The 27368-nt window shown below is 35.3% G+C and overlaps 1 protein-coding gene across 1 annotated transcript in view; it reads right to left on the reverse strand.

The window, feature by feature from the left end:
* LOC150109208 (plexin-B-like) overlaps window positions 1-27368 on the reverse strand; it is a 792153-nt gene that overhangs the window by 385896 nt on the left and 378889 nt on the right. Inside the window, exon 12 of the mRNA XM_090406262.1 lies at window positions 26890-26998. Coding sequence (XP_090262388.1) covers window positions 26890-26998 — 109 coding nt within the window. The remainder of the gene's footprint in view (window positions 1-26889; window positions 26999-27368) is intronic.

Consider the following 27368-nt stretch of genomic DNA (forward strand, 5'->3'; position numbering starts at 1 on the left):
GAGATACTAGGATAGGAGTGTTGGTAGCTTGCTCCACCTTTGCAACGAGTTGCCCTGGTGTGTACCACCTTAACCCAGTCCTGAAGATACTTTCAGGCGCAAACTTTGTTTGCTCACACTTGGATAAAGGATTAAACTAAATTTATTATACTCTAACCAAGTGGAAAATAAACTTTCAACATCTTTCTCTAAATCCAGAGGTTTGTTACAGTTACTGACCAACCGTTACAACAATTGTTGACCTGACCTCTTCTGAACAAAAAGATTATACATCAAAGCTAGAGTCATATTATTAGTATTATCTGTTGGTTGTGGAATTATATTGGGCGCAACAACAAGTCTATGTATCTATCTATCTATATATATTAACATCGTGATTATACATGTACATTCCAGCCAGTTGGTATGGAATGGTTTCTAATACTAACTGAAGGTTAGCTAGAGTACTGACTTATGGTGGGCTGAATGTGTGCCATCCAGATCCTTGGAATTTTTATGCCATCTTTGTTGTTGATATTTGGGTGGTTTATCAGAATTTCGCAGGCTTCCTTTCATACCAGGTTTTTGTATGGTGTAAAGAGCGGGTGCTTTTCCAGTTGATTTGGTGCAAGGTGTTGAGCGCGTGATCTGAGAGGCCTACTTCACTATAATGGTTATATTTAATGTGTCTTATGTGTTCTTTCTTACGTAAGGGATTGTACGTCCTGTTTCACCAATGTATAGTAAGTTACAGGTGCAGCAGATGCAATAAACTCCAAGATGTGCCAATGGGAGGAGAGGATCCTTAGAGGAGTTGAATATGCTTTTAAGTTTAGTAGGTGACTTAAAAGTGGCATTGAGGTTATAATGTTGTAGGATTCTGTTGATTCTTTCTGATAACCCTTTAATGTATGGGATGGCTATGGTTTTACTGTAATCTAGATTCTTTTTAGTTGATGTTTTTTGGAGTATTTTATTAATAGTATTTTTGTTATAGCCATTATTTATGAATGTGTCGCTGATTTTTAGTTCTTGTTTCAGGGCTTGCTGGTTGGAGCAAATTGTTGTAGCTCTGTTTTTAAGGGTGTTAATGACTCCATATTTTTGTGATGGGTGGTGGTATGAATTAGCATGTATGTATTGGCCCGTGTGTGTGTCAGTTTTCGGTAGACTGTGAAGGATAGACTGCCTGAAGGAAGACGTGTGACTAGTGTGTCTAGAAACGGGAGCACGTTTTGATTTTTGATTTCGATGGTAAATTGTATGCATTCGTGTTGTTTGTTCAGGTGGCTAATAAATATGTTTAGTGTTTGTCGCCTGTGTGCTCAGATAGCGAACACATCGTCAACATATCTGAGCCAGACTAAGGTCTTAGCGTGGTGAAATCAAGAGCCCTTTGCTCAAAAGTTTCCATGTAGAAGCTAGCAATTGGGGAGATAGTGGTGAGCCCATGGTTGTACCTTCTTTTTGTAGGTAAAATTTGTTTTGCCACACGAAGTAACCGGACTGTAGTACATGAGCAAAGAGGGCCGTAATGTTGGGTGGAAATTTGTTCTGTAGTAGGAGAATTGTGTCATCGACGGGGACATTTGTGAAAAGGGCAGAAACTTCGAAACTGACTAATAAGTCATAAGTCATCTTTGTCAAGTGTTATGTTTTTAATTTTGTTTATAAAGTGTTGTGTGTTCTTTATGTAGGAGGGGGGGGAATGACCTACCAACTCCTTGAGTGTTGATGCTAATTTCTTGGCTATTCCTTCCACAATCGGTCGAAGCAGCACATTTTGTTTGTGTATTTTCGGGACCCCATATATTCTGGGGAGGGGTAGACAATATGGCAGATTTTATCTACCATATAGAAACAGGCATCAGGTCCCTACCCAACAATATAGCCAAAGAAATACGATTAGAAACTAGTAATGTCCTGAACAATAAGAAAACCATACAGAATAATCTCACAAAAACGGAACTAGCAGCAATTAAGTCATTAAAAGAAAACCAAAACATAATAATTATGAAATCGGATAAAGGCAATGCCACTGTCGTCCTTGACAGGTCAACATACATACTTTGGATGAATCAACTAGTAGCCAATAATAGCACATATAAATTGGTGAACTATAACCCAACAAACAGGATAAAGGATAACACAGAGAAACTACTCAAGCCCATCACTTCTTGGCCACCGGACACGGTTAAAAAACTCAAACCCCACTACACCCCCCCCCGGAATATATTGGGTCACGAAAAATACACAAACAAAATGTGCCGCTTCGACCAATTGTGGAAGGAATAGACAGCCCTGATTACCACTTAGGCAAGAAATTAGCATCAACACTCAAGGAGTTGGTAGGTCATTCCTCCTCCTACATAAAGAACACAGACAACACTTTATAAACAAAATTAAAAACATAACACTTGACAAAGACTACTTATTAGTCAGTTTCAACGTTTCTGCCCTTTTCACAAATGTCCTCATCAATGACACAATTCTCCTACTATAGAACAAATTTCCACCCGACATTACGGCCCTCTTTGCCCATACTACAGTCCGGTTACTTTGTGTGACAAAACAAATTTTACCTTCAAAAAGAAGGTACAGCCATGGGCTCAACCACTATTCCCCCCCAATCGCTAACTTCTACATGGAAACTTTTGAGCAAAGGGCTCTTGATTCCGCCACACTAAGACCGACAGTCTGGCTCAGCTACGTTGACGATGTTTTTGCTATCTGGCCGCACAGGAGATAAATGCTAAACACATTCCTTAGCCACCTGAACAAACAACACGAACATATACAATTTACCATCGAAATCGAAAATCAAAACTCGCTCCCGTTTCTAGACACACTAGTCATACGTCTTCCTTCAGGCAGTCTATCCTTCACAGTCTACCGAAAACTGACACACACACACGGGCCAATACATACATGCTAATTCATACCACCACCCATCACAAAAATATGGAGTCATTAACACCCTTAAAAACAGAGCTACAACAATTTGCTCCAACCAGCAAGCCCTGAAACAAGAACTAAAAATCAGCGACACATTCATAAATAATGGCTATAACAAAAATACTATTAATAAAATACTCCAAAAAACATCAACTAAAAAGAATCTAGATTACAGTAAAACCATAGCCATCCCATACATTAAAGGGGTTATCAGAAAGAATCAACAGAATCCTACAACATTATAACCTCAATGCCACTTTTAAGCCACCTACTAAACTTAAAAGCATATTCAACTCCTCTAAGGATCCTCTCCTCCCATTGGCACATCTTGGAGTTTATTGCATCCGCTGCACCTGTAACTTACTATACATTGGTGAAACAGGACGTACAATCCCTATACATAAGAAAGAACACATTAAATATAACCATTATAGTGAAGTAGGCCTCTCAGATCACGCGCTCAACACCTTGCACCAAATCAACTGGAAAAGCACCCGCTCTTTACACCATACAAAAACCTGGTATGAAAGGAAGCCTGCGAAATTCTGATAAACCACCCAAATATCAACAACAAAGATGGCATAAAAATTCCAAGCATCTGGATGGCACACATTCAGCCCACCTAATATATAAGATCCAGCATAAGTCAGTACTCTAGCCAACCTTCAGTTAGTATTAGAAACCATTCCATACCAACTGGCTGGAATGTACATGTATAATCACGATGTTAATATAGATAGATAAATAGATACACAGACTTGTTGTTGCGCCCAATATAATTCCACAACCAACAGATAATACTAATAATAGGACTCTAGCGTTGATGTATAATCTTTTTTTTTTTTTTTTTTTCACTAGAGGTCAGGACAACAATTGTTGTAATGGTTGATCAGTAACTGTAACAAACCTGTTAGATTGTAGTGTAGCTTGTTCTTCGTATATAGTGTGTATGCTCCAGAAGATGATCTTGACATAAAGGTTGAAACGTCGAATGTAGATTTTAGTTATATTAAACTAAAGTTTTTATTCCAACATGGTAGTTGTCTCCATAATTTTCGAATATGTATATTTTTATTTAATTCAAGTAATTCATGTAAGTTAAGAAAAGATACAAACTATGAAACAAATACGTAGTATAAAATTATAAAAATTACAAATTGTAGGTAAACGTCATTGCACATAATGCATAAATGTTTTAGGCAAAATAAAATAAAGTGCATATTTTAATCTTTCATAGCACGAGGATTTGAGGATCGGTTAATAAACATTGGTTTTGTCATGCAATCATCTGATGCATTACTACAAACAGTAGAGTAATTTTGTCTTTGAAAACTTTGGATCCAGGAGTTGATCTTTCATTTTTCGAAATATATGTGCATTGTTGTATTTTTTTCCTATATGACCAGGATTCAACCGCACTGAACACTTGGTCTGCACTATAAATGCTTATAAACTTTGAGAGTTTTTTGTTAATAAGATTTCCATCAAAAGGAATTTTCTTTTGAGTGCAATCTTCTATCCAAATCATTAGAGAGTTCTCCATTTTTCCCATTAGAATATTGCGTACATGAGCAACGCACTTTGCACTTATCATTGACTCAGCAATAAACACTTTTTCGGAATTTATGTTCATTTTGTTTGATTGTTTGAATTGTTAATTCATTTAAATTCAAAGTCCTTGCAACAACTCCTGGTTTTTCTCCAATTTTCAGCCAAACCATGATTTTAATTTTTTCTTCGAGATAAGTGAATTTTCTTTTCAATGTTGGTTTTTCCCTTTCATTGCAGTTTGTGATCATTACTATAAAAATAAATTTTTTTTTACATAAAAAATGGATAACATATTAATTATGTACATAACTTACCAGAAAATAAAGTGCTCAGCTTGAGATTAACACACTTATGATTTTTGTGCTCTCCTGGCAGAAAACGAACACAATTTTCAACAATAAACACTTTATACTGTAAACAATTGATGTATATGCATGTTAAAGGGTATTTCCCATAATATAAATTCACTACTTATAACTACTTGCACAATACGGGCAGTCACAAATTTAACAAAAATAAAATTTGATTTTCAAGTTACACAGTGAAAAACATATGAAAAGATAAAAGATTACTACAATTTGTAGACTGTGTTATATCGAAACCGTGTTTTATAAGTACCGCATTATGTGAGGGGTTACCTGTATTTTATAACAATGCGATGGTCGCGTGTTGGATAAAGGGAATGGATACACTATGATACTGTTTAATTTTGCTACGACATTTGATAGGACTGTTGCATAAACTGAAGAATATGGATTTGGAATATAAACTCTTGAGTTGAATAAGTGGATGGGTAACAAACAGGTATCAAAAAGTGGTATGTAGTGGGTATGAATCTGCCAGATTTAAGGTCACCCAGTGGTGTACTCCAGGGGTACATCCTGGACCACTATTGTTCAATCTATACATTAATGATAGGAACTCACAAGCAATGTTCAGTTGTTTGCTGGTGATGCAGGGAAATTGGGGATAATACCGATATCCAGCACTTACAGAATGATTTGTAAAGACTGGAAATTCAGGTAATTAAAATGGCTATCAGTTCAATGTTAGTAAGTGAAAAGTTATGCATTTTGGCATGATGATGAGGCTAGGGATCTTGGCATAATGGTGGATAGGAATTTGAAGTTCAAGGGTCACATAGTAAATATTTCAAATACAACTCAGAGGATAATTGCAATGTTGAAACGAACACTGACATATAAGGATAAGGAAGTCCTTTTGAATCTTTACAAGGCCTTAATAAGACTGCACTTGTGCTACTGTTTGCAGATTTTGTCTCCTGGATTCCAAGGGGTTAAATAAGCTGTGGAAATGGTGTAAAGAAGAGTTACAAAGATTATGTTAGATTATGGAATTTAGATAATGAGGACAGATTGCAAGTACGTGGACTACAGGCCCTGGTTAGCAGGAGAAAGAGGGGTTATATCATACAGGTATATAAATTTCTGAATGAGTGTTAGAGGATATCATCTGATGATTTTTGTTATATGGAAGGTGGGGAGAGAACATGTCGGCATCCATGGAAGCTAAGTTTGTTCATGGTTTTAAAAAAGGGGTAAGAGAGAGAGAGATTTTTCTCTCACAGAGTAGTGAATGGAACAGTTTTCCTGTTGAAGTAGTGAGTGCATTTAGTTTGAATGAATTTAAAATATGGTATGAAAGCTGATTTGATTGATGGATAGCATACCTTGATGAATCCTTGACTCTCTGGAGGTCTCAGAAAATAATATTTTATAGCCAAACTGAAATAAAACTTGACAGTTTTGAGGTTCATCAGAGTGCTAATGAGAATACAATTTTATGTTAAACAGGCATGACAGCTGTTAGAAATTGTTGGTTCTTATCAGAGACAAGGCAGAAACCATAAGAGGACTGAAATCCTTTATTTATTGGGCAGCATGTAAAGGAGGGCACACAAAACTCAAGAGTTTTGGATGTGATTATTTCATCAGAGGATGTGACTGTAAGTGACATTTAGCACTTCCCTCCAGTTGGTGAGAGTGATCATGAAGTGATCACCTGGATTCTGGCCATTTAAAGACTTCTGTGAGGAAAGGATATATTATTATTATAATTATTATGTGACACCTTCAAAGAGTCCAAGGACTCATCACAGGAGGGCACTCTACTCCACTCTTACACATCTCACCATCTCCCCTACTACTTAATTCTTCTACTATACACAACTACCATCAATGCCATCTACTGCAACCACCAACAGTATTTACTGTCTGTAAATTGCACGTGTTCTAATGGCCAATCTGCCTGTACATGGGATGAAAAATCAGAGTTTCCAGGAGATACAATCCTGTTACCTCTGTATAAGATTGGCTAACTCACCATCAACTGAAATAAGCCCATATAAAGATTTCTCTTATCATGACAAGACCAAACTGAGGCTTTTCCAATCAAAGGGTGCAATGTACCATCATTCTTCCAATTGTGCTATGGACAAAGCTTGGAGCTATAGCATAGAATGAGAAGTTGATCAGAAAAGAAATAAATGCTGCTTGAGAACAGACAAAAACATACTTAACAGCATCACTGTGTGAATGTATTCCAAAAAGATACTTAACAGCGTCAATGTGTGATTGTATTTCGAAGGTCAAAAGGCTGAATAAGTGATTTCAAGTGGATGAAAGAGGGAATTAAGCATGCAATCTGGAAGGAGAAGACACTTTGGAGGCAGCACAAGACGAATAATGGTGATAGTCAGCTACATGAAGAGTATAAAGAGCAGACCAGGAGAGTTGGAAAGTACAGTATGAACAGAAAGTAGCAAATCAGGCCAAGAAAAACCCTATTTTCTTGGCCTGATTTGTGGATATCTGTAGACAGAGCCAGCGCTAGAGTCTTTGCCGCCCGCATGCAATGTCTATCTAAGCGCCCTTGTAATGATCCAGGCGTGTGTGGTTCTTTTACGATAATAAAAATTTTAATTATTTGAAATTTCTTAAATAAATTTGAAGGAACCGCCACACGTTGGTTCGCTAAATGTAACGAACCGGGAGTGTTGACTAGGCAGGATAATCATTAAAAACCCAAATATTCAAAAAATTCTCAAAAGTTAAAGCAAATTTTGATAAACCCACTTCACTTTAATCGTTGAATATAATGATACAGGGATTATAGTCTTCTCACCGACCCGAATCGCTAACAAAATTAATTTTAATTAAAGTTAAAATTTATTTCAACTAAAGTTTAAAAACTTCTTGAATTTTACTAAATTCTTAGTAACTTGTAAAAATTGTTTTTAATAATTTTTATAAGTGGAACTATCTTTTAGGAAAATAAAAGAAACTCAAGATAGATGAGAAAATAAGAAAAGAATTCAGAAATAATAATTAAAACATTTTATTAATATTAATATAAGTATTCAAAAAATAAAATCTTTACAGAATAACAGAAAATAAATTAAATTACATAAATATACTTGAAATTTTTAAATTAAAATTTTCGGGTTCTTGATTTCATATTTACCAAATTAGAAATAATGATCTTAACGTCTAATTCCGCACATACATAATTTTCAATAGCTATTAACGCCAAACTAACAAGCCTGTTTTGTGACATACTTGTTTTTAATCAATTTCAACTTGGAAAAGGAACGTTCGCTGCTCACTACACTAATAGGTAAGGTTAATAGTATTCTTAAAGCAATTGAAAAGTTAGGGAAAGATAAATTATTGGACATAATAAAATTAAGAATATCGAAAAGGTTTTGAATATTTAAATTATCATTTCGAAAAATATCCCGGAAAGCACATAACTCGTCATATACTTCTTTTACGTTTACGTCTTTGTTGTCGCCGTCCATCAAGAGAATCTCTAAATCGTCACAATTTTTTCGTTAATCTTTTTTTCGTAAATTAGTTTGTAGTAATCTATACAATAAATTGAAATTATCATAATATGTTTTTAGTTATTCAAAACGTTCTATTAACGAACACATTGCAGCGTCCAGAAGTGTATAAAACACATTCACTGTAAATTTATCTTCTAGCGATTGTGGCGTTTCGTCATGAAGCTCGTAGTCAAATTGTCGTGTCTTCTTTCGTCGTCGAACTTCGGTACCAGTTTTAAATTCTTGTTCTCCATCCACCTCTTCACTGAGTTCTTTTGCCGTTTTTAGAACTTCTTTAAAATTTGTATCTGATCGATACTCTTGTAAGAATATTTTTAAGTTTTCGATAAGTAAATCATGCCAAATTATAAGAGAACAAATAAATTTGTAGTCCTTCATTTTAGCACATAATGTTTGTGCTTCATGCTGAATTTCTTTATTAAAATTTTCATTATTTAAAATTTCGAAAAGTGCATCGTAAATTTCTCCTAACTGATATCGTAGAGGATGGATTCCATTAATTGTACTTTCCCATCCCGTTTCTGATGGCTGTTTCAATGTTAAATTTTTTACGAACTTTAAAATGATTGCCCAACGTTTGTAAGAGAATGAAAAGAAATTTTATATTTCTTGAATAATTGCAAAGAAACTAATTGTATCTGTATTCACTTTGGCTGCATAGTTAATGATTAAATTTAGAGTATAAACAGCACATGGCACGTAAAACGCTCGAGGATATTTGTTCAAAAGAACATTTTGGAGCCCATATTTTTTCCCTTTCATATTTGCCCTATCGTCATACCCTTGACCACGCATGTCTTCAATGGGAATATTCCATTTTTCCAGTTGTTCCACTATTGTTGAACATAAACCACGTCCTGTGGAATCTGATATATCTGCAAAACCTAAACGTTTCCCTGATCTTGACAATTCCATTGTCACAGGAAACAAAGCGAATAATAATGGTCATTTGTTCTGTTTTACTTGCATCAGGTGTGCCGTCTAAAATTATGGAATATTATTTATATTTTCGAATTGATAAAAGTGTGTCCCTGATTGCATTACGTAAAGTTTCCAATATTTCATTTTGACTGTCTTTACTCAAAGAGTGTACTTGTTTCCTTGTAGGGTCCTTTCAACATGATTTTCCGTAACGGGATCAAACTTTGCAAACAGTTCGAATAATTTTAAAAAATTGTCCTTATTCCTTTCATATAATTTATCAGATGATCTGCGAAAAGCTAAATTTTGGCTACCAAGGAATTTTATAATTTCAATCAAGCGTAACACTCGTTCAATGTTTTTTTTTCCATTTCATACATGCTTTGAGTCTGGCAGTCAATAGTAGTTTTGTTTTTAAATTTTTATCAAGTTCCTATAATTTTAAGAAATTTTTCATGTGAAGTAAACTAGTCTCATGTCTATGCAAAGTTGTACTTACATTTCTCCAATCGTTATAACCTTCTAGAAGACTACTTAATTCAGTAGGTGCGAAAAGTTTGCAACAAAAGCAAAAAACAGCATTTAAAGTTTCGGAATAAATGAGCCATGTTCTTGGCACGAACTCCCCATTTTCCATTTTTCTTATAATAAGTGTCGCCAAATTTACGACCATATGTATCTCTGGGATATATTATATTTTTCTTTTGAACAGGCCCCATTTCAATTAAAATAACTCGTAACTTTTCATCAGTATTTCTCCATTCACCTGGATCTTTTAAATTTACAAACTAACAATGTGTTAGTTTCGTGGTCAACTACAAATAAATCTTCTCCTAACTGTTTTTCACTTAAACCCTGCATCTTGTTATCTTGTTCAACAGTTCTAATAGTACTTTCATTCAAACTCGATGATGTGCACGTTTCGTCAACTCTGATTTCTGATGTATCGAGTTGGTTACAATCTGCATCAGAAAGTTTGTTTCTTAATATCTGCCTCTTTCGCAGCATGACGATTAAGATTTTGTGCACCAGTTTTTTTAATTTTTGATTCCATTTCTATTTTATACCCACAAGATATTATTACACAACATGACACATAGACGAAACAATAGTCTGCACTGCGCTACTGTCAGTAGCCTACTGAGATGCGTACTGTTATAAATCTGCTGTTGCTATCCTGTCATTACTGGGACATTGTAAAATTTTATTATTATTTTAACTTTGTATACTTGTAATTTCTATTAATTACTTGTGATGTCTTTTTTCTTTACTTTATACTTTATTCTCCATTATTCTAATGTAGCTGTGTGCACTTTCTCTCTCTCAGAATCTTTCTTGTTTATATTATTACGTGCTATTTTTACAAGAAAGTCAAATAACATTTATTTACTTTACAATGAAATGTACACGAATTTAAACATTAGAGAGATTGCTTTCTCTATCCTTCTATAAAAACTCTTTAGCAAAATTTAGAACCTTTTTTCTTCAACTTTAAAATACTTTCTTTAAAACAAAACGTTATCTATTCTCAATTTACAAATTTTACTTATTTAACTCCAAGCTTACTCACAAAGAGGTTACATAAATCTCTCTGTTAAGTTATCTTTACAAATTTCATATCAACGTCTAATATGCCAATTGATTCTCTTAAGGACATTTCTTGGCCTTACTAAACATTAAACATATATCTGAAAAGTCTTCCTAGTATAACTATAAGAGGAATTATATAAACGTTCTGAACTTAAAAAGGCTCTGTATCTCACAATTAGTCAAAAGTCTTTCACTAAAAGTTCTATGGCAACTCTTTCATCTCAGATCATCATCTGGAATTTTGGCTTCGACTCTATCAATTGGGAATGTAGCGGGACTCGTACAGTTCCGGAAAAATGTTATTCGCCCACGGCGAAAAGAAAACCTTACGAGCGAAGATACTTCGGGAAATTTGCCTTGCCTTTTCTCCTCTACTTGGGCTCGTCGAAAATGTCTGGACGACTGCCGTCTCAAGTAGCTTGAATTGCCGCCTCTAAGAAACTGAAAATGCCACTTCCAAGAAAAATTAAACTGTGGTCAACTGTCAATCAGGATCCCTCTGGACTGTAAACGTTTCTCTTCTACGGCATTTGGGACTTCTTTTGGCAATTTGAAAGCCCTGTCTGTGGCCTAGAAGTCGTTTCTCACTAGCGACGTCTCGAACTGAGAAGCTCCTTTCTGGTAGCGGAAAACTCCTCTCTCAACCAACGTCTGGATCTGGGATACTCTCTGATGATGTCTGGAACCGAGCAACTATGTTTCTCTTTGGCAACGTCTGGGACCGGGCAGCTTTAGCAATGTCTGGAACCGAGCTGCCTCCTCTTTGACAGCGTCTGGAACTGGGCAGCCTCTCCTGTCTCTCTGTGGATGTCTCTGGAACCAAGCCCTCTCTACTTCTGCAGCAATCTCTGGATCCGTGCAGCCCCTTCTGTTTGCTTCTGTCCCTTTTTATTATACCTCCTCTGAGACCTTGCATGAAGTTTGGCAATCCCCAAAGAATCAGTAGGATTCTTTCATCTTAAGTTTCACGTTTGGCACGCCTTTTGTTCTCCTACGCTTTCTTTTAATTATAAGTTGCCGGCCATTGGAAAGTTGTTTGAACCATTCTGACTGACTTAGCAGATGTTTACACTTAGAGCCTGCAAGCCTTTCTCATACAAACAAATTTTAATAACAATCTTTCTAATGCTGCCATGTAGATCTATTACATGCAGCTTCGGCGATATAAACATTGCCTTTGTTTTTAACGCTCTAACGTATTCTTATTAAAGCAGTATATACAGTTAACTTCCAGAGTGTTATTTACAATAACATCTAAAACAAACTATACAGAGACAGACAAAGTTTATTTTTACAATATTCACATGGGACTTAACCTAAGTAAACAATCAAATGTAATGTGCTTTGGAATGTTTAAGCTACAATCGAGTTTTTACAGTACCATATGACTGGTTACGTAGCAACAAATGTTTTGTACAAAAATTCGTTTCTGCGCATAAAAACCGTTCACCGTTTCACTTTAAATTCTCGAAGCAAGCATTTAGCCTGCTCTCGCTGCAAAAATTGTAAACAGCTGGCAATATACAATTTTTTTAAAAATTTTATTCGGTGTATCCGGCCTTATTTATTTTAATATTCATCATTCTAAGATTTTGTTGTTTTTATGATAAAAAAAGTTTGTTTCTTAAAAATGAACTTATAACCCATGCCCCAGCGCCCCCTCCATAGCGGCGCCCGCATGCACCGCTTCCGCCGGCACTGTCTGTAGATATCCACAAATTTGTGGATAATATTCTACTTGCCACATATTTGTAGATATGTGGCAAGTAGAAAGAAGAATGATTATGGCAAGTGATGTTAATGGATGAAAGTGGGAAATTGGTAACTGCTGCACTGGACATAGTTGAAGTATTCAGTGAGCAGTTCATGGTGTTTCATCCTCAGTATGAAATCAGAAGCTCGAGATAGAGAATGAAATGAGAGAAGACTTGTTGGTGAACAAGCAAGAGGAATATGAGGAGTTAAGTAAGCTAAATGTCAATCAGGCAATAGAACTTGATAACATATCACGTGTCTTAATGTTCTATGGAGTTTGATCAGCCTTTACCTACCTGTTTAACAAGAGTCTTGCAACAGCACTAGTTCCAAATAATTGGAAGGAAAGTGAAATTATTCTACTTCACAAAGATGATGATAAGGCTAAAGCCACAAATTATAGGTCTATCTGTATATCTGGAGTTGTAGTTAAAGTATTGGAGAGGTTGGTGAGAGCTAGGATACAAGAGTGGTAAGCAGTATTCTCTGTGCTTGTTAGCATGGACTTGTTAAAGGGAGGTCAAGTTTTACCAAGTTGCTTATTGTACTATAACAAGGTGACAAATGTAATGGACAAGGAAGATGCATATAGAGTAATATGCTTAGATTTTGCAAAGGCTTTTATAAGACTGCCACAGTTGATAACTAAATTGGAACAGATGGTATTGGATGCTAGATTAGCGAGTTGGATAGGCAACTGGCTCTCAGACAAATATCAGCAAGTTGTGTATAGGGAGTGCAGTATCCCAGAAAAGGAAAGTTACAAGTGGTGTGCCACAGGGATGTTTTGGAACCATAGTTATTTAATTGGTATATTAATAATATTTGGATGGCTTAACTGGTATATACAACTGTTTGCAGATGATGCAAAACTGGGTAGAGTGATGAGGAATCAAGCAGATGCTGTGGCCTTGCAGGAGAACTTCGATAAATTGTATGAGCAGGCAACAATATGGAACTCTCAGTTCAATGTTGCAAAGTATAAGGTTCTGAAATTTGGCGGGCAACAATGGAATGTGAAGTATACGCTTGGTGGGGAAATTTTGGACAAAGTTGAGGCGACTAGAGATCTTGGAGTGGTGGTAGACAAGGATCTGAAGGTCAGAGGTCACACTGAATAAATTGTGATGTCTTCACATTGTATTATGGCAATTACATGAAGGACCTTAATGTGCAGAAATAAAGAGATTCTGGTTTCATTATATAAGGTCTTGATCAGGTTTGTTTTGTATGGATTTTAACGCACAGATTTGGTGCCCTTGTTTTCATGGTGATGAGGATATATATTGGAAATGTCCAGAGAAGACTGACAAAGGCAGTAACTGGTCTTTGGGATGGGGGGGGAACAGAGTGGGGGAATGTAGTTTGCAAAGATTTGTGAATAGGAAGAACAGAAGGAATATGACTGAAACATTTAAGTTGGTAAAGGGTTGTTACCAGCTTAATATGGAAGAAATTTTTCATAGAATGGAAGAAGGGGGTAGAACAAGGAGACATCCTAGGAATCCCTGCTCACACTCACTCACCTTACAGGTGGGTGTGAGCATGGGCAACAAGGAGTAGGTTCTTTGCGTGGAAAGTGATTGGTGGGTGGAATGCATTGTCTGGTAAATGTGGATATCCTGAATGAGTTTAAAGGATGGTTTGATGGGCTTTGTGTGTCACAGTGGATACCTCCTGTGATGATTTTTGCCTCCATAGAGGTCCAAGTTAATAATAATAAGTTCTCTGGTTAACCTGAGACTTTTTTAAGTTTCATTTCCATTTGACTATAAAATACTGATACTATAATACTATAATATTCTCAATACCAATAAACAAAATGTATTTGGAGATCTAATGATCTTCTATGAATATTTCAGTTTTATTTCAAATTAAAAAAAAAGTATATAAAGTAAAATAATCATAGACGATCAAGATATGAAATACATCCTCAAAATATATCACCTTATAATAAATAATAATTGGAAAATGGATCTATCTATATCTGGAGCAGATTCACTTCTCACTATAACTATATCAAAAAAAAGTCCCAATTAAGGGCCCCACAGACACAATACTATTCTAAAGATAATTTACCACAGCAAACTATTCCTGTGGTCTCAACAATTTTGTTAGAGTGAGTATCAACTGTATCTCTCTCTCTCTCTCTCTCTATTAAATTCTCTTCTTCCATAAGAACCTGACCTCTTTTTTTCCTGTACAAATGATTTTCAACCAAAAACTTATGTCTGCTGCCTAAGAATTCATCCATAAAGGCTAAGCTGCCTTTTCTTTCCAATATCAACTTCTTAAATTTGATGTGAGATTCTGTTTTTCATGAATACTTTTTTTTTATGTGACCCACACACATAAAATGAAAAAGTGCACACCTATAATCCAGAAACTCTGTTCTAAAGACCAAACATGGAACTTTTCAAGCCGCTTCAGATAAGCAGAGCAGCGGTCTCACACAGGATGATGAAATTCATCTTCTACTAACATCCCATGTCAGGATTCGGATTCGAATCCTGGTGGTTGAAAAGCAGATATGCAAAACCACTTTGCCAACCAAGCCAGCAAGTTTACCATCCTCTTTATGGATCTCCCATATTTTTTCTTACAAAAATATTCTTAATCAGCATAATACAACCAGTGTTAGGAATATCCTTTTATGATTTTTGTAACATTTCAAATATGGCAGTCATGGTACTTTTTTTTTTTTTTTACAGAAATGACTTATGAGAGTGAATGAAAAATATTCATGAAAATCACATGAATCATCAAAAAAGTTTAAACAAAAATCAACTCAATCACTAACATCCCTCTGATATTGTAACTTAAAACAAACTCATTCGAAACACATTTCAGCATTTTTTACTCACTAACCACTTTACTATATAAAAGCTAAAGTTTTGAGGAGGATAAAAATTAATATCACACTGAAAATAAAAATATTAAAAAATAATCAAAGTCGAGCATCTTCAAAAGTGAACTGTAGACTCAAAAATACAAATATTATTCAAGAAAAAATTAAAAGAGTTTGTAAACAAGAACCAAACTTTGGAGACAGTAAAAAAATTCATTGCTGCCTCTTCAGTCAAAGAGGCAGCAATGAAAGGGTAGAGAAATCAGAACTTTATGTTGCCTCAAGAAGTTAAAATGCAGATAGATGATGTTTGTATCTGCATAAACTACTTATAAAAATTAACTACAAATCTTCAGGACTCCTTCATTAAATTTAACAATGTTGGAATGAAAATCAGCACTAAAAAGACAAACATTGTGAAAACAGGCAGAAACAAGGAAAATATTAATTGCATTCTTAGTGGAGAATCTACTAGTGTTCTGCAATGCAAGTAAACTATTTCAGAATTTTAGGTACTATTTTGTCAAAATAAATATGGAAACAGGCAACAGAACATGCACAGCTGGTATGGTAGGGGAACAGCTGAATTAATTTAGATGCAACAACACAAAAAATAACCAAAACAATTAAACTAGCAGTTTGAAAAACTACTAATTTAACTGTATAGAAACATTTAACTTATGATCTGAAAGCTCAGTTAGAAATAAAACAGTGAATGAAAGACTAAAAACCACATATATGACAATTATGAGAGAAACTGGGATGAACAGATGACAATGATACAAAAAAAAAAAAAAAGAAAGAAAAAAAGGAAGGAAGACCATAAGACCATATCATCTTACATTCTTTAGTATTAAGAAATCTAACATGATAAGAATGGGAGAGGAATAAAACAGGTGTGGTGTGTTTGATGCCAGATGGTTGGAAAAATACCCAAAGGTATATCTAGGTGGACTAAAGTACAAGATCTGAAAACACTAGAATACTAACAGACTAATTTGGAAGGAAACTGTGATAGGAAGTTTGCAATAATGTAAACTTAATCATGTAGTATTATCACAGTATTCTGTAATAGCTCTTGAGGATACATATCAGCGATTTGGTTATGACAACCTGCACTTATCTATTCACATTATTACACTGTTTACATCTTCCTGAAAGGGTCTGACAATGGTGTTGCTTCTTATAACTCTTCCAACTTTGCATCATCATCATCACTGTTGAGAAATTGAATATTTGCTTTCAAATTACATGTAATATCATGGATTTGTTAAGGGGCTCTCTTGCTTTAGTAATATGATTGCCTTTTAGAATAAAGTGACAAGAGTAGTTGATGAGGGGAAGGCATATACTGCCATTTTCTTTGGATTTTGCAAAGCTGTTTGACAGGGTGCCAAATGATAAGCTGATATTTAAGTTGCAGCACATGGATTTAAATGTCGGGTTAGTCAAACGGATTCAGGATTGGCTAACTGATAGGTATCAGAGAGTTGTGTATGGTGGGGCAATATCAAGGAAGCAGAAAGTTACAAGTGGGGTTCCACAGAGTTTAGTACTGGGACCTGTATTGTTCAACCTTTATATCAATGATATTGTCAATGGATTGCAAGGGGACATTCAGTTGTTTGTGGATGATATGAAGCTGGGAAGGGTTATCAGTAATAGTGTAGATGTGGCAGCCCTGCAAGAGGATTTGAATAAACTAAACAAATGGGCAAATGAATGGGAATATCAGTTTAATGCAGCAAAATGTAGTCTTGAGGTTTGGGATCCATTGATGGGAGGATGCATACTCAATTGGAGGAGCTGTACTGGAGGAGGTAGGGGAGACAAGAGATCTGGCGGTGATGATTGATAGAAAACTGAAATTCAGGGAGCATATTGCAAAGGTGGTGAGGGTAACTCAGAGGATTGCTGCAATACTAAGAAGGACGCTGATCTGCATAAATAAAAGAGTTATCATTCCATTGTATAAGACCGTGATCAGACCACACTTAGACTACTGTTCTCAGATTTGGTCCCCAGGATTTGAAAGAGATAAATTGACTGTGGAAAGGGTACAGAAGCAGATAACAAAGATGGTTTCAGGACTGTACAATATGAGTTATGAGGATCGACTGAGGGAATGTGAACTGCAGAGTTTGGTGGAGAGAAAAGAAGGAGAGGTGATATGATCGAGACTTAAACTGTTGAGAGGCAGTTACAGAGTAGACATTGGAGAGTTCTTTCACTTAGTGAAATGGCAGGAAGGAGCAATGACAAGGGACCATCCCTGGAAGTTACGAAAGGAGGCTGTGTGCAAGAGGGTAAGGAGTGGTTTCTTCACATGGAGGGAGGTTGAACCTTGGAATGCATTGCCTGAGAGAGTGGTTGGAGCGGGAACGGTCAATGAGTGGTATGATAAACTTTGTGTTTCCTAAAAACGACCTCGCACGATGAATCTTTTGACTCCATGGAGGCCTGGATAATAATAGTAATAATAATAAAGTAATTGAATAGTAGTAGTGTCTAAGTTCAGATCTGTTGTATTCCAGTAAGTAGATTCATTTTCTGAAATATGCCTTCTCCAAATATGTAATTGTGTCTTTCCATCTCACTAATGCATTATCCATTCCTATCACACTCAACTTAGCTTTTTTTTATTATTTTCATCATGAGACCTCCATGGAGTGAAAAGACTAATCATGGGAAGTTCCACAGTCACACACATAACTCAAACCATGCCTTACATGCATTCACTGTCTCCACACTTACCACACTCTCAGGTAATGCATTCCAACCAAGATAGCCCCTTGTCCTCCCATATCTCCTCCATTCTCTGAAAAACTTCTATATTCATCATGTAATACCCTTGTCATATAATATGTCTCAACCATACTCCTTCCCCCCATCTCCTCCTATCCACTAGTCTGCAAATTGCATTTCCACAATCTTTCTTCATACTCAACACTCCAGAGACCAGAAGTCTCCATAGTATACTGTTCCTGAACTCTTCCCAATATCTCCTCATCCATCTGGAAACCAGGTGAAAAAAATCTATGCACAGTAATACATATGTGGCCTAATCAAGACATTTTACAATGGAACCATAATTTCCTTACACATGTCAGTTTCCTCTGCATAACTGCCATAACCCATTGAGTCGTCCTAAAGTTGCATAACAGTTCTTTCCATAAAACACAGCTCTTTTTTTTACACCAACTCACTATGAAGCAATCTATCAAAAGCCTTTGCAAAGTCCTACCATATCACTTGTGTATGCCCTGTTATCAAGTAGCATAAAATGCATGTAAATTTGCTAAATTGCAAGTGCTACCTTTTACAAACCCATATGATCTTAACAGAGTTAACCTCTATCAAACTCAATCTAGTTATAATCAATCAATCTCTCTCTTAACCAGACCTGCAAATATACCTCTGTCTTGGCCATTCTGCCCTCCTTTCACTCCTCTGAAATCCTCCTTGCTGTAAGACTCTTATTAAAGAAGCAGGGCAAGGATGTAGTCAACTCCTTCACATATCCCTTAAGAAACAAGTGGCAGCATGTCACCAAATTCATGAATGAATGAATGAATTATAAAAGCATGATGCTATTTGTGCTAAACATCAGAATAAAAGAATGGTTCAAAGCAATTATTCATGAAGCTTTAATTTCTATTTATATGCAATTCTTTTTATCCATAATTTACAATGGAACCATAATTTCCTTACACCTATATGTCAATTTCTTCTGTATTACTGTCATAACCTTCATAACCTGTATGAAGCAATCTATCAAATGCCTTTGCAGAGTCCTACTATATCATTTGTGTATGCCCTGTTATCAAGTAGCATAAAATACATGTAAATTTGCTAAATTGCAGGAGCTCCCATTTATAAACCCCTAATTATCTTCCTTTTCTGAAACATGGCTTATTCAAATATGCAACTGTCTTGTATCTATTAGACAGCTAATCTCTTGTGTCCATCTCACTAATGCATTATCCATTGTTATCACACTCAACTCAGCTTTTTTATTATTTTCATCAACAAATTGGCCGGCCTGGTTGGCCGAGTAGCGTATCCACTCTCCAGCCAAAAGGCTGCAAGTTTGAATCCTGCCATGGGCATGGATGTTGTGATTGTCTGTCAAAGTGATGGTGGTTGGCAGTAGATGGCACTGGTGTAAGTGATGCAGTTTGCTGTAGTTGGTGGATTGATGGTGAAGATGAACAGTTGTAGAGTAGGTGCCCTCCCTCAATGAGTCTTTGGCCTCCTTGGAGGTGTCACATGATAATAATAATAAACCACCACGGAGTGAAAAGACTAATCATGGGAGGTTCTCATAAATTCACTATACCCTAAAAATCCTTAACATGGTAATAAATCCAATAAATCAAATAACATAATTAAAAATAATAACCGTTATTATTTTCTGTCGTTATAATAATAATAATAATAATAATAATAACAAGTTGTTATGATGATAATAATAATAACAACAACAACTTGTTATAATAATAACATGTTGTTATTGTAATAAACAAAAACTTATTCTGATTATAAGACCATCGGTTTAATACACATATGTACAAGAACACTGACTAGTTTCACTAGCATACTGTCTAGCTTTGTCAAGACTAAAAAAGGTGAAAAAAAAATAATAAATGCAAAAAAAAACAAAAGAATACAGTAACCATTAACAACGGTTAGGCAACCAAATTTGACAGCTCGCGTGATAATGTATGCACGTAGCGAGATGCTTCCGTCATTATTGTGAATACGCATTACATAGTTTTTAGCATACTGTAGTTCCGCTATACTTAATGAATTAATCAGATTTTTCCATGTATCTTTCAATACTGCTCCTTGATTTCTGTTCAGGTTATTTCCTGTTCGTAGGACCACTGCTGCTTCTTTGAAAATTCGGCATCTGTAATCATCCTCTCTCTCTCTCTCTCTCTCTCTCTCTCTCTCTATATATATATATATATATATATATATAGCACTGAGCTGTTTTCCCAATCTATTGCGTGGTTAGAAGTTGAGAAGTGATGCGAAAAACCTGAGGTATCTGATCTGTTGTGATTTACATCTCCAACGTGTTCTTTCTGTCTAATTTCCAGGCTTCTTGAAGTTTGGCCTATGTAGGAAAGTCCACAAGTGTATGGTATTCTATAAACCCCTGCATATTTGAAAAAAAGGAACGCTGTCTTTAGGGGATCTTAAAAACTGTCTAATGGTTGCAGTCAGTCAAAACATAACTCTGATGTTGTAAGGCTTCAAAATTTTAGCTATTTTAGTGGAGACTGAACCAACATAGGGGATGACTATGGATGAAACGTACTGAGTTGCTATCCTTTGTTGTTGGAGGTTATTTTTATAAAGCAATTTGTTGATTATGTTTAGAGGATAACCATTTTGAGATAGCAATTTCGATATTTGAGAAAGTTCTGTACATACATTTTGTTCTTCTGTGACTATGTTTTGGCCTCCATTTCGTAACATATGAATGATGCTGTATTTTTGTGTATGATGATGATTGGAAGTAAAATGCAGATACCGTCCAGTATCTGTTGGTTTTCTATATATAGTAAGTTTAATATTATCATTCTCTTGTCTTTTGACCAGTATAATCTAAAAAAGGAAGTTGTTGATTGTTTTCCAATTCTAAAGTGAATTTGATTTTGTTGTGAAACGAGTTGATTTTATTTAAGAACACATGCAAGCTTTCTACTTTTTCTTGCCAAATGATAAAAACATCATCTACGTATCTCCACCAGACTGATGATTTTGGAACAATGTTGGCTAGAATGTCATTTTCTAATTTCTCCATGAACAAGTCCACACATGGTGGTGATAGGGGACTGCCCATGGCTAGACCTTCCAATTGTTGATAAACAATGTTGTTGACTTTAAAGAAATTGCAATTCAAGCAGTGTTGGAAAAGTTGTGTGATATCCCTAGGAAAGAGATCTTTTATAATGTCTATGACCACCTCAACTGGAACGTTCGTAAATAAGGAGACCACATCCAGACTGGCCATAATGTCTGTTTTTGATAGCTTAACGTTCTCGAGTTTCTCAACAAAGTGTTGAGAGTTCCTTAAATAAGACTCTGATTGTCTGATTTTTCCTTTTAGTAGGTTGACAAGGTGTTTGGCTAGTAGATATGTGAGGCAGAATCTGCCATCAACTATAGCAGGAAGCGGAACTTCTTCTTTATGCACTTTGCATAAAGGCGAGGTGTTATTAGATGTGAAGATTTTAGTTTTCTTTTTAACTCTTCAGGCCAGCTATTCATATTATGAATCAGAAGGTTTGTCTCGTTATGGTTAGTCATAGTTGGATCTTTGTTAAGTATTTTGTACGTGGAACTGTCCGATAGTAAATTATTGATCTTACTAATATAATCTCTGGAGTTCAAAATGTGGAGTTTCCTTTGTCCACTTTAGTAATTATTATACTTTGTTCCTTTGTAAGTTCCGAATAGCCGTTCTATCATAGGGAGTGGTATATAGTTTTGGTTGTTTTGCTGTGACAAGGATGATTGTGCTTTGGAATCTAATAACATTAGTTATAGCCTCTGGGAGAGGATAAAGACCTTTTCAAATACCACAAATGAAGTCCATTTTTGATATGTTGCTAGGAGCAATTGAAAAGTTGAAACCTTCCTTTAGAATTTCGGATTCTTGTTTAGAAAGGCAGTAATCTAACATGTTAAAAATCAATTTATCATCTGGTAGACAGTTATTAGAATTGTATTTGATGCTGTATTTTTGTGTATGATGATGATGATTGGAAGTAAAATGTAGATACCATAGATTTCAAAGCACAATCATCCTTGCCACAACAAAACCACCCAAACTAAATACCACTCCCTATGATAGAAAGGCTATTCGGAACTTACAAAGGAACAAAGATATAATTATTAAAGCGGACAAAGGGAACTCCACAGTCATTTTGAACTCCAGAGATTATATTAGTAAGATCAATAATTTACTATCAGACCGTTCCATGTACAAAATACTTAACAAAGATTCAACCATGACTAACCATAACGAGACAAACCTTCTGATTCATAATATGAATAGTTGGCCTGAAGAGTTAAAAAGAAAACTAAAATCTGCACATCCAATAACACCTCACCTTTATGGTGCACCCAAAATGCATAAAGAAGAAGTTCAACTTCGTCCTATAGTTGATGGCAGATTCTCCCCCACATATCTATTAGCCAAGCACCCTGCAAACTTACTAAAAGAAAAAATCATTCAATCAGAATCTTATTTAAGGAACTCTCAACACTTTGTTAAGAAACTCAAGAACATTAAGCTATCAAAAACAGACATAATGGCCAGTCTCGATGTGGTCTCCTTATTTACGAACGTTCCAGTTGAGGAGGTCATAGACATTATAAAAGATCTCTTTCCTAGGGTTATCACACAACTTTTCCAACACTGTTTGAATTGCAATTTCTTTAAAGTCAACAACATCGTTTATCAACAACTGGAAGGTCTAGCCATGGGCAGTCCCCTGTCATCACCATGTGCGGACTTGTTCATGGAGAAATTCGAAAATGAAATTCTAGCCAACATTGTTCCAAAATCATCAGTCTGGTGGAGATATGTAGATGATGTTTTTATCATTTGGAAAGAAAAAGTGGAAAGCTTACATGTGTTCTTAAATAAAATCAACTCGCTTCACAACAAAATCAAATTCACTTTAGAATTGGAAAAACAATCAACAACTTCCTTTTTTAGATATACTGGTCAAAAGACAAGAGAATGATAATATTAAATTTACTATATATAGAAATTGAAAGTTAATTTTTCACTTGGTCAGACTATAATAAATTTAGTTTAATCCTTTATCCAAGTGTGTGCAAACAAAGTTTGCCCCTGAAAGTATCTTCAGGACTGGGATAAAGTGGTACAACACTGGGCAACACCTTTGCAAGGAGTTGCCTGGTGTTGTACCACTTTACCCCATTCCTAAAGATACTTTCAGACAAAAACTTTGTTTGCACACACTTGGATAAAGGATTAAACTAAATTTATTACTATATATAGAAAACCAACAGATACTGGACGGTATCTGCATTTCACTTCCAATCATCATCATACACAAAAATACAGCATCATCCATATGTTACAAAATAGAGCCCAAAACATAGTCACAGACGAATAAGATGTACATACAGAACTTTCTCAAATATCGAAATCGCTATCTCAAAATGGTTATCCTCTAAACATAATCAACAAATTGCTTTATAAAAATAACCTCCAACAACATAGGATAGCAATTCAGTACGTTTCATCCATAGTCATTCCCTATGTTGGTTCAGTCTCCACTAAAATAGCTAGAATTTTGAAGCCTTACAACATCAGAGTTATGTTTAGACCGACTGCAACCATTAGACAGTTTTTAAGATCCCCTAAAGACAGCGTTCCTTTTTTCAAATATGCAGGGGTTTATAGAATACCATGCAGTTGTGGACTTTCCTGCATAGGCCAAACTTCAATTACCTGAAAATTAGACAGAAAGGACACATTGGAGATGTAAATCACAACAGATCAGATACCTCAGGTTTTTTGTCACTTCTCAACTTCTAACCATGCGATAGATTGGGAAAACAGCTCAATGCCATATATATAGAGAGGATGATTACAGATGCCGAATTTTCAAAGAAGCAGTAGTGGTCCTACAAACAGGAAATAACCTGAACAGAAATCAAGGAGAACTATTGTGTTAGATCCTGAATGAAGGAATCTTGCAAAGAAATCATTCATTCAGATTCTAACATACTAAACTTACTAACAAAGAGAAATACCTGCACATCAGCTGAAATCAAAAGTGAAACTTCTTCACTTTATGTATAAATTTGCAATTTTTATCTTATGTTCCATGTACTTTAATCTTTTGATCACTACTAGAATTAAATTAGAGGATGTCTTAAAGGAAGAATTTTGTTTATATTAATTTTAAGCCTCACTTAAGCTGTATAGATTAACTATGAATCACCAGATAGTTACTAAGTAATAATTCTTAGAAAGTATACAAGTACACGTGTCCAACGTAACACCGCCGTTGGTAGCTTACACGGAACATACGTTGACGGGTATTCCGTGAATTGAAGAGTACGACAGCATCGGGAAAGCAAGGGATGAACCCAACGGGTGAAAAGAGATGGCTCGTGTGCAAAAGGCATTCTGAAAAAGGGGGCGCTCTAACGAAGAATATAAGGGGACGAGCGCCATATCGGAAACCCTTCTTGTCATATCGTTTTCCTGTTTGGTGGTTCAGAAGTTAGCTGGTAGTTCGAGTAAAGGGAGGGGGGGGGATGAAGCATCTGTGGTAAGATAAGATGTTGGACAGCGAGCTTTCTTGAGAATGGAGTAGGATTCTACGCAGAGCTGAAGGTAAAATTTCCAGTCCTAGCAGAATCAAGCCGTCGCTGAAAAGTCCCATCAAAATGTATCCTGAAACACAGAGATTCGAGTCTGTTTTCGGCAGAAATCATGAAGATAGCATAACGCCTACATTGCCGAAAGGGCAGCCAATAGACAAGAAGTAATCAGATGTACACGTGGTGCTGAAAGACGCGGGAAAAAGTTCGGTAAAGTAAAATTACTCTATTTTTTGTATAATATTCTAGAGAAGATTATATGTGTATGTAAATTAAGAACATTTTCTAAAGAACTTTGTAGACAGTCTCTAATTAGAAAGTTAACCTCCTTTGAGAGTAAGAAGAATTGTTTGGGAGAGATCCTTTGTGTTATATGTGATAAGATTAACAAAACGAGATTTGAATTGTGGAATTTTAGTAACTGAGTAACATTAGAATGTTTGTTTTATCATCTTATGAATAGCATTGCAGAAAGGAAATTTAACTTAACTTCATATCATATGCAATCTATCCCAATTTTCAATTACATGTTTTACGATGTTTCATAAGCTTTGATTTAATTTAGAATATGTTAACCTCTTAACTCGAGTTTTATATTTAGTATTGAGTCAAACTGAGTGTATGAATTTTTGTGTATTCTGTTTAGATATTCCAATAAACATGTCATATTTACCTAAACCCGAGTCATGCCTGAATACGATTCTAAACTACCACTTATAAAAATAGAACCTATTTTGGCAGGAAGGAATTAGGAAGTGTATATAATTATAGATTTAGGTCATGACTGCAATAATCTGAATCTATACGGCAGTGTTAAAGAAGATCATTGTATAAGAATGCCTCAGAATCTAGTATTGTCCCCCTGAGTAAGGATCTTTTCTGCTATAGGATATTGGCTGGCGTAGCAAAATATAAATTCACCAGTATCCGAAGAGGAAACAATCCTAGATGTTAGCATATTAGGCCCGATATCTGAAGAAGTAAAATAGTGATAGAAAGATAGAATAGATATATATATATAAAACAGAACATATAGAGAAAGTAACGACATAACAAGAGCAGCTGGTAGGATTTTATAATTGAGTAAGGTTATGAATGAATAAGAAAGGATAATTAAGCATAAAAAAAGTATAAGTCACGTAAATAAAATATAAAACGATGGCACAGGGTACTTATATAACAATTGAAAGATACATGGAAAAATCCGATTAATTCATTAAGTATAGCAGAACTACAGTACGCTAAAAACCATGTAACGCGTATTCACAATAATGACTGAAGCATCTCGCTACATGCATACATTGTCATGCAAGCTGTCAAATTTGGTCACCTAACCGTTGTTAACTGTTACTGTATTCTTTCGTTTTTTGCATTTATTATTTTTTTTTTTCACCTTTTTTAGTCTTGACAAAGCTAGATAGTATGCTAAGGAAACTAGTCGGTGTTCTTGTACATGTGTATTAAACTGATGGTCTTATAATCAGAATAAGTTTTTGTGTTTATTACAGTATATAAAGACCAAATATGCATAGTCTAAATGGACAACATGTTGTTATTATTATATTATGTCGTTGAAAAACATATTGTAAACATAATAAATATATATTTCCAAAATTTCCATATTTTAATAAAGCATTACAGTAGAATGATATTGAGAAACCTGCACTATATTTATAATAATAAAAAAAAAAGTAATGGTAAAAACATTATTAGTCTTGTTTATAATGCACTATACTCATTGCAGAAATCACACTTGATTTTATAAATTTCTGCTAATCTTGATAACTATAACTGACCTCCACAAGAAAATAATGCATTACCAAAGAATGTCTCTAATGTAAGAAACTACAGGTTCAGCAAATTTAAAAGATTTTCTAGTTTCACAAAATGTAAAATGGTGCTCTCATTAGCCATTTAACCAATAATAAAGGGTTCTAAAGCCTTGGGCAATTGTTTGCAACTTATACAAAATATTTTTCTTTTTTAATCAATGCAGAAAGAAGTAATACCTGTAATGCCAAAGTAAAGGTGCTCTTACATTTTCTCCAGTGATGATACTGTGTGAGCAGGCAGAAACATTGTGAGTGCAAAGGTTATCATGAATACACCAGCTGCAGGCCCAGGAACTTGTTACACATGACATACATCTAGAAATGTTAAACTGAATTAGCCATAATTCAGAAAATAATAATAAGATCAATTAATCCAATTGAAATAATGAAACTTAGTCTCAATTTCTTTCAAGCTAGAAGATGGATAATAAAATATCATTACCATGATTGGGATGGACTGCCATTGGATGTTGTGAATGCAAGTACTGTAAATGAATTCAAGAATAAGTATGATAGCTGGTGCATGTAATAGTAAGTGGCCTCCTTCGATGAGTCCCTGACTCCCTAGAGGTCTCTCTTAATAATAATAATATAAAGAAGTTTGAATGCATCATGAAGGCTGTTAAAAAAGTAAAGAAGAGAGAATCTGGTTGTAGTTAATAGATGTAGCTGGACATCAACAGCA

Source organism: Typopeltis vanoorti, chromosome 2, assembly GCF_054136105.1.
Source record: "Typopeltis vanoorti isolate ZY-2024b chromosome 2, IOZ_Tvanoo_1.0, whole genome shotgun sequence".
Classification (NCBI taxonomy): Eukaryota; Metazoa; Arthropoda; class Arachnida; order Uropygi; family Thelyphonidae; genus Typopeltis; species Typopeltis vanoorti.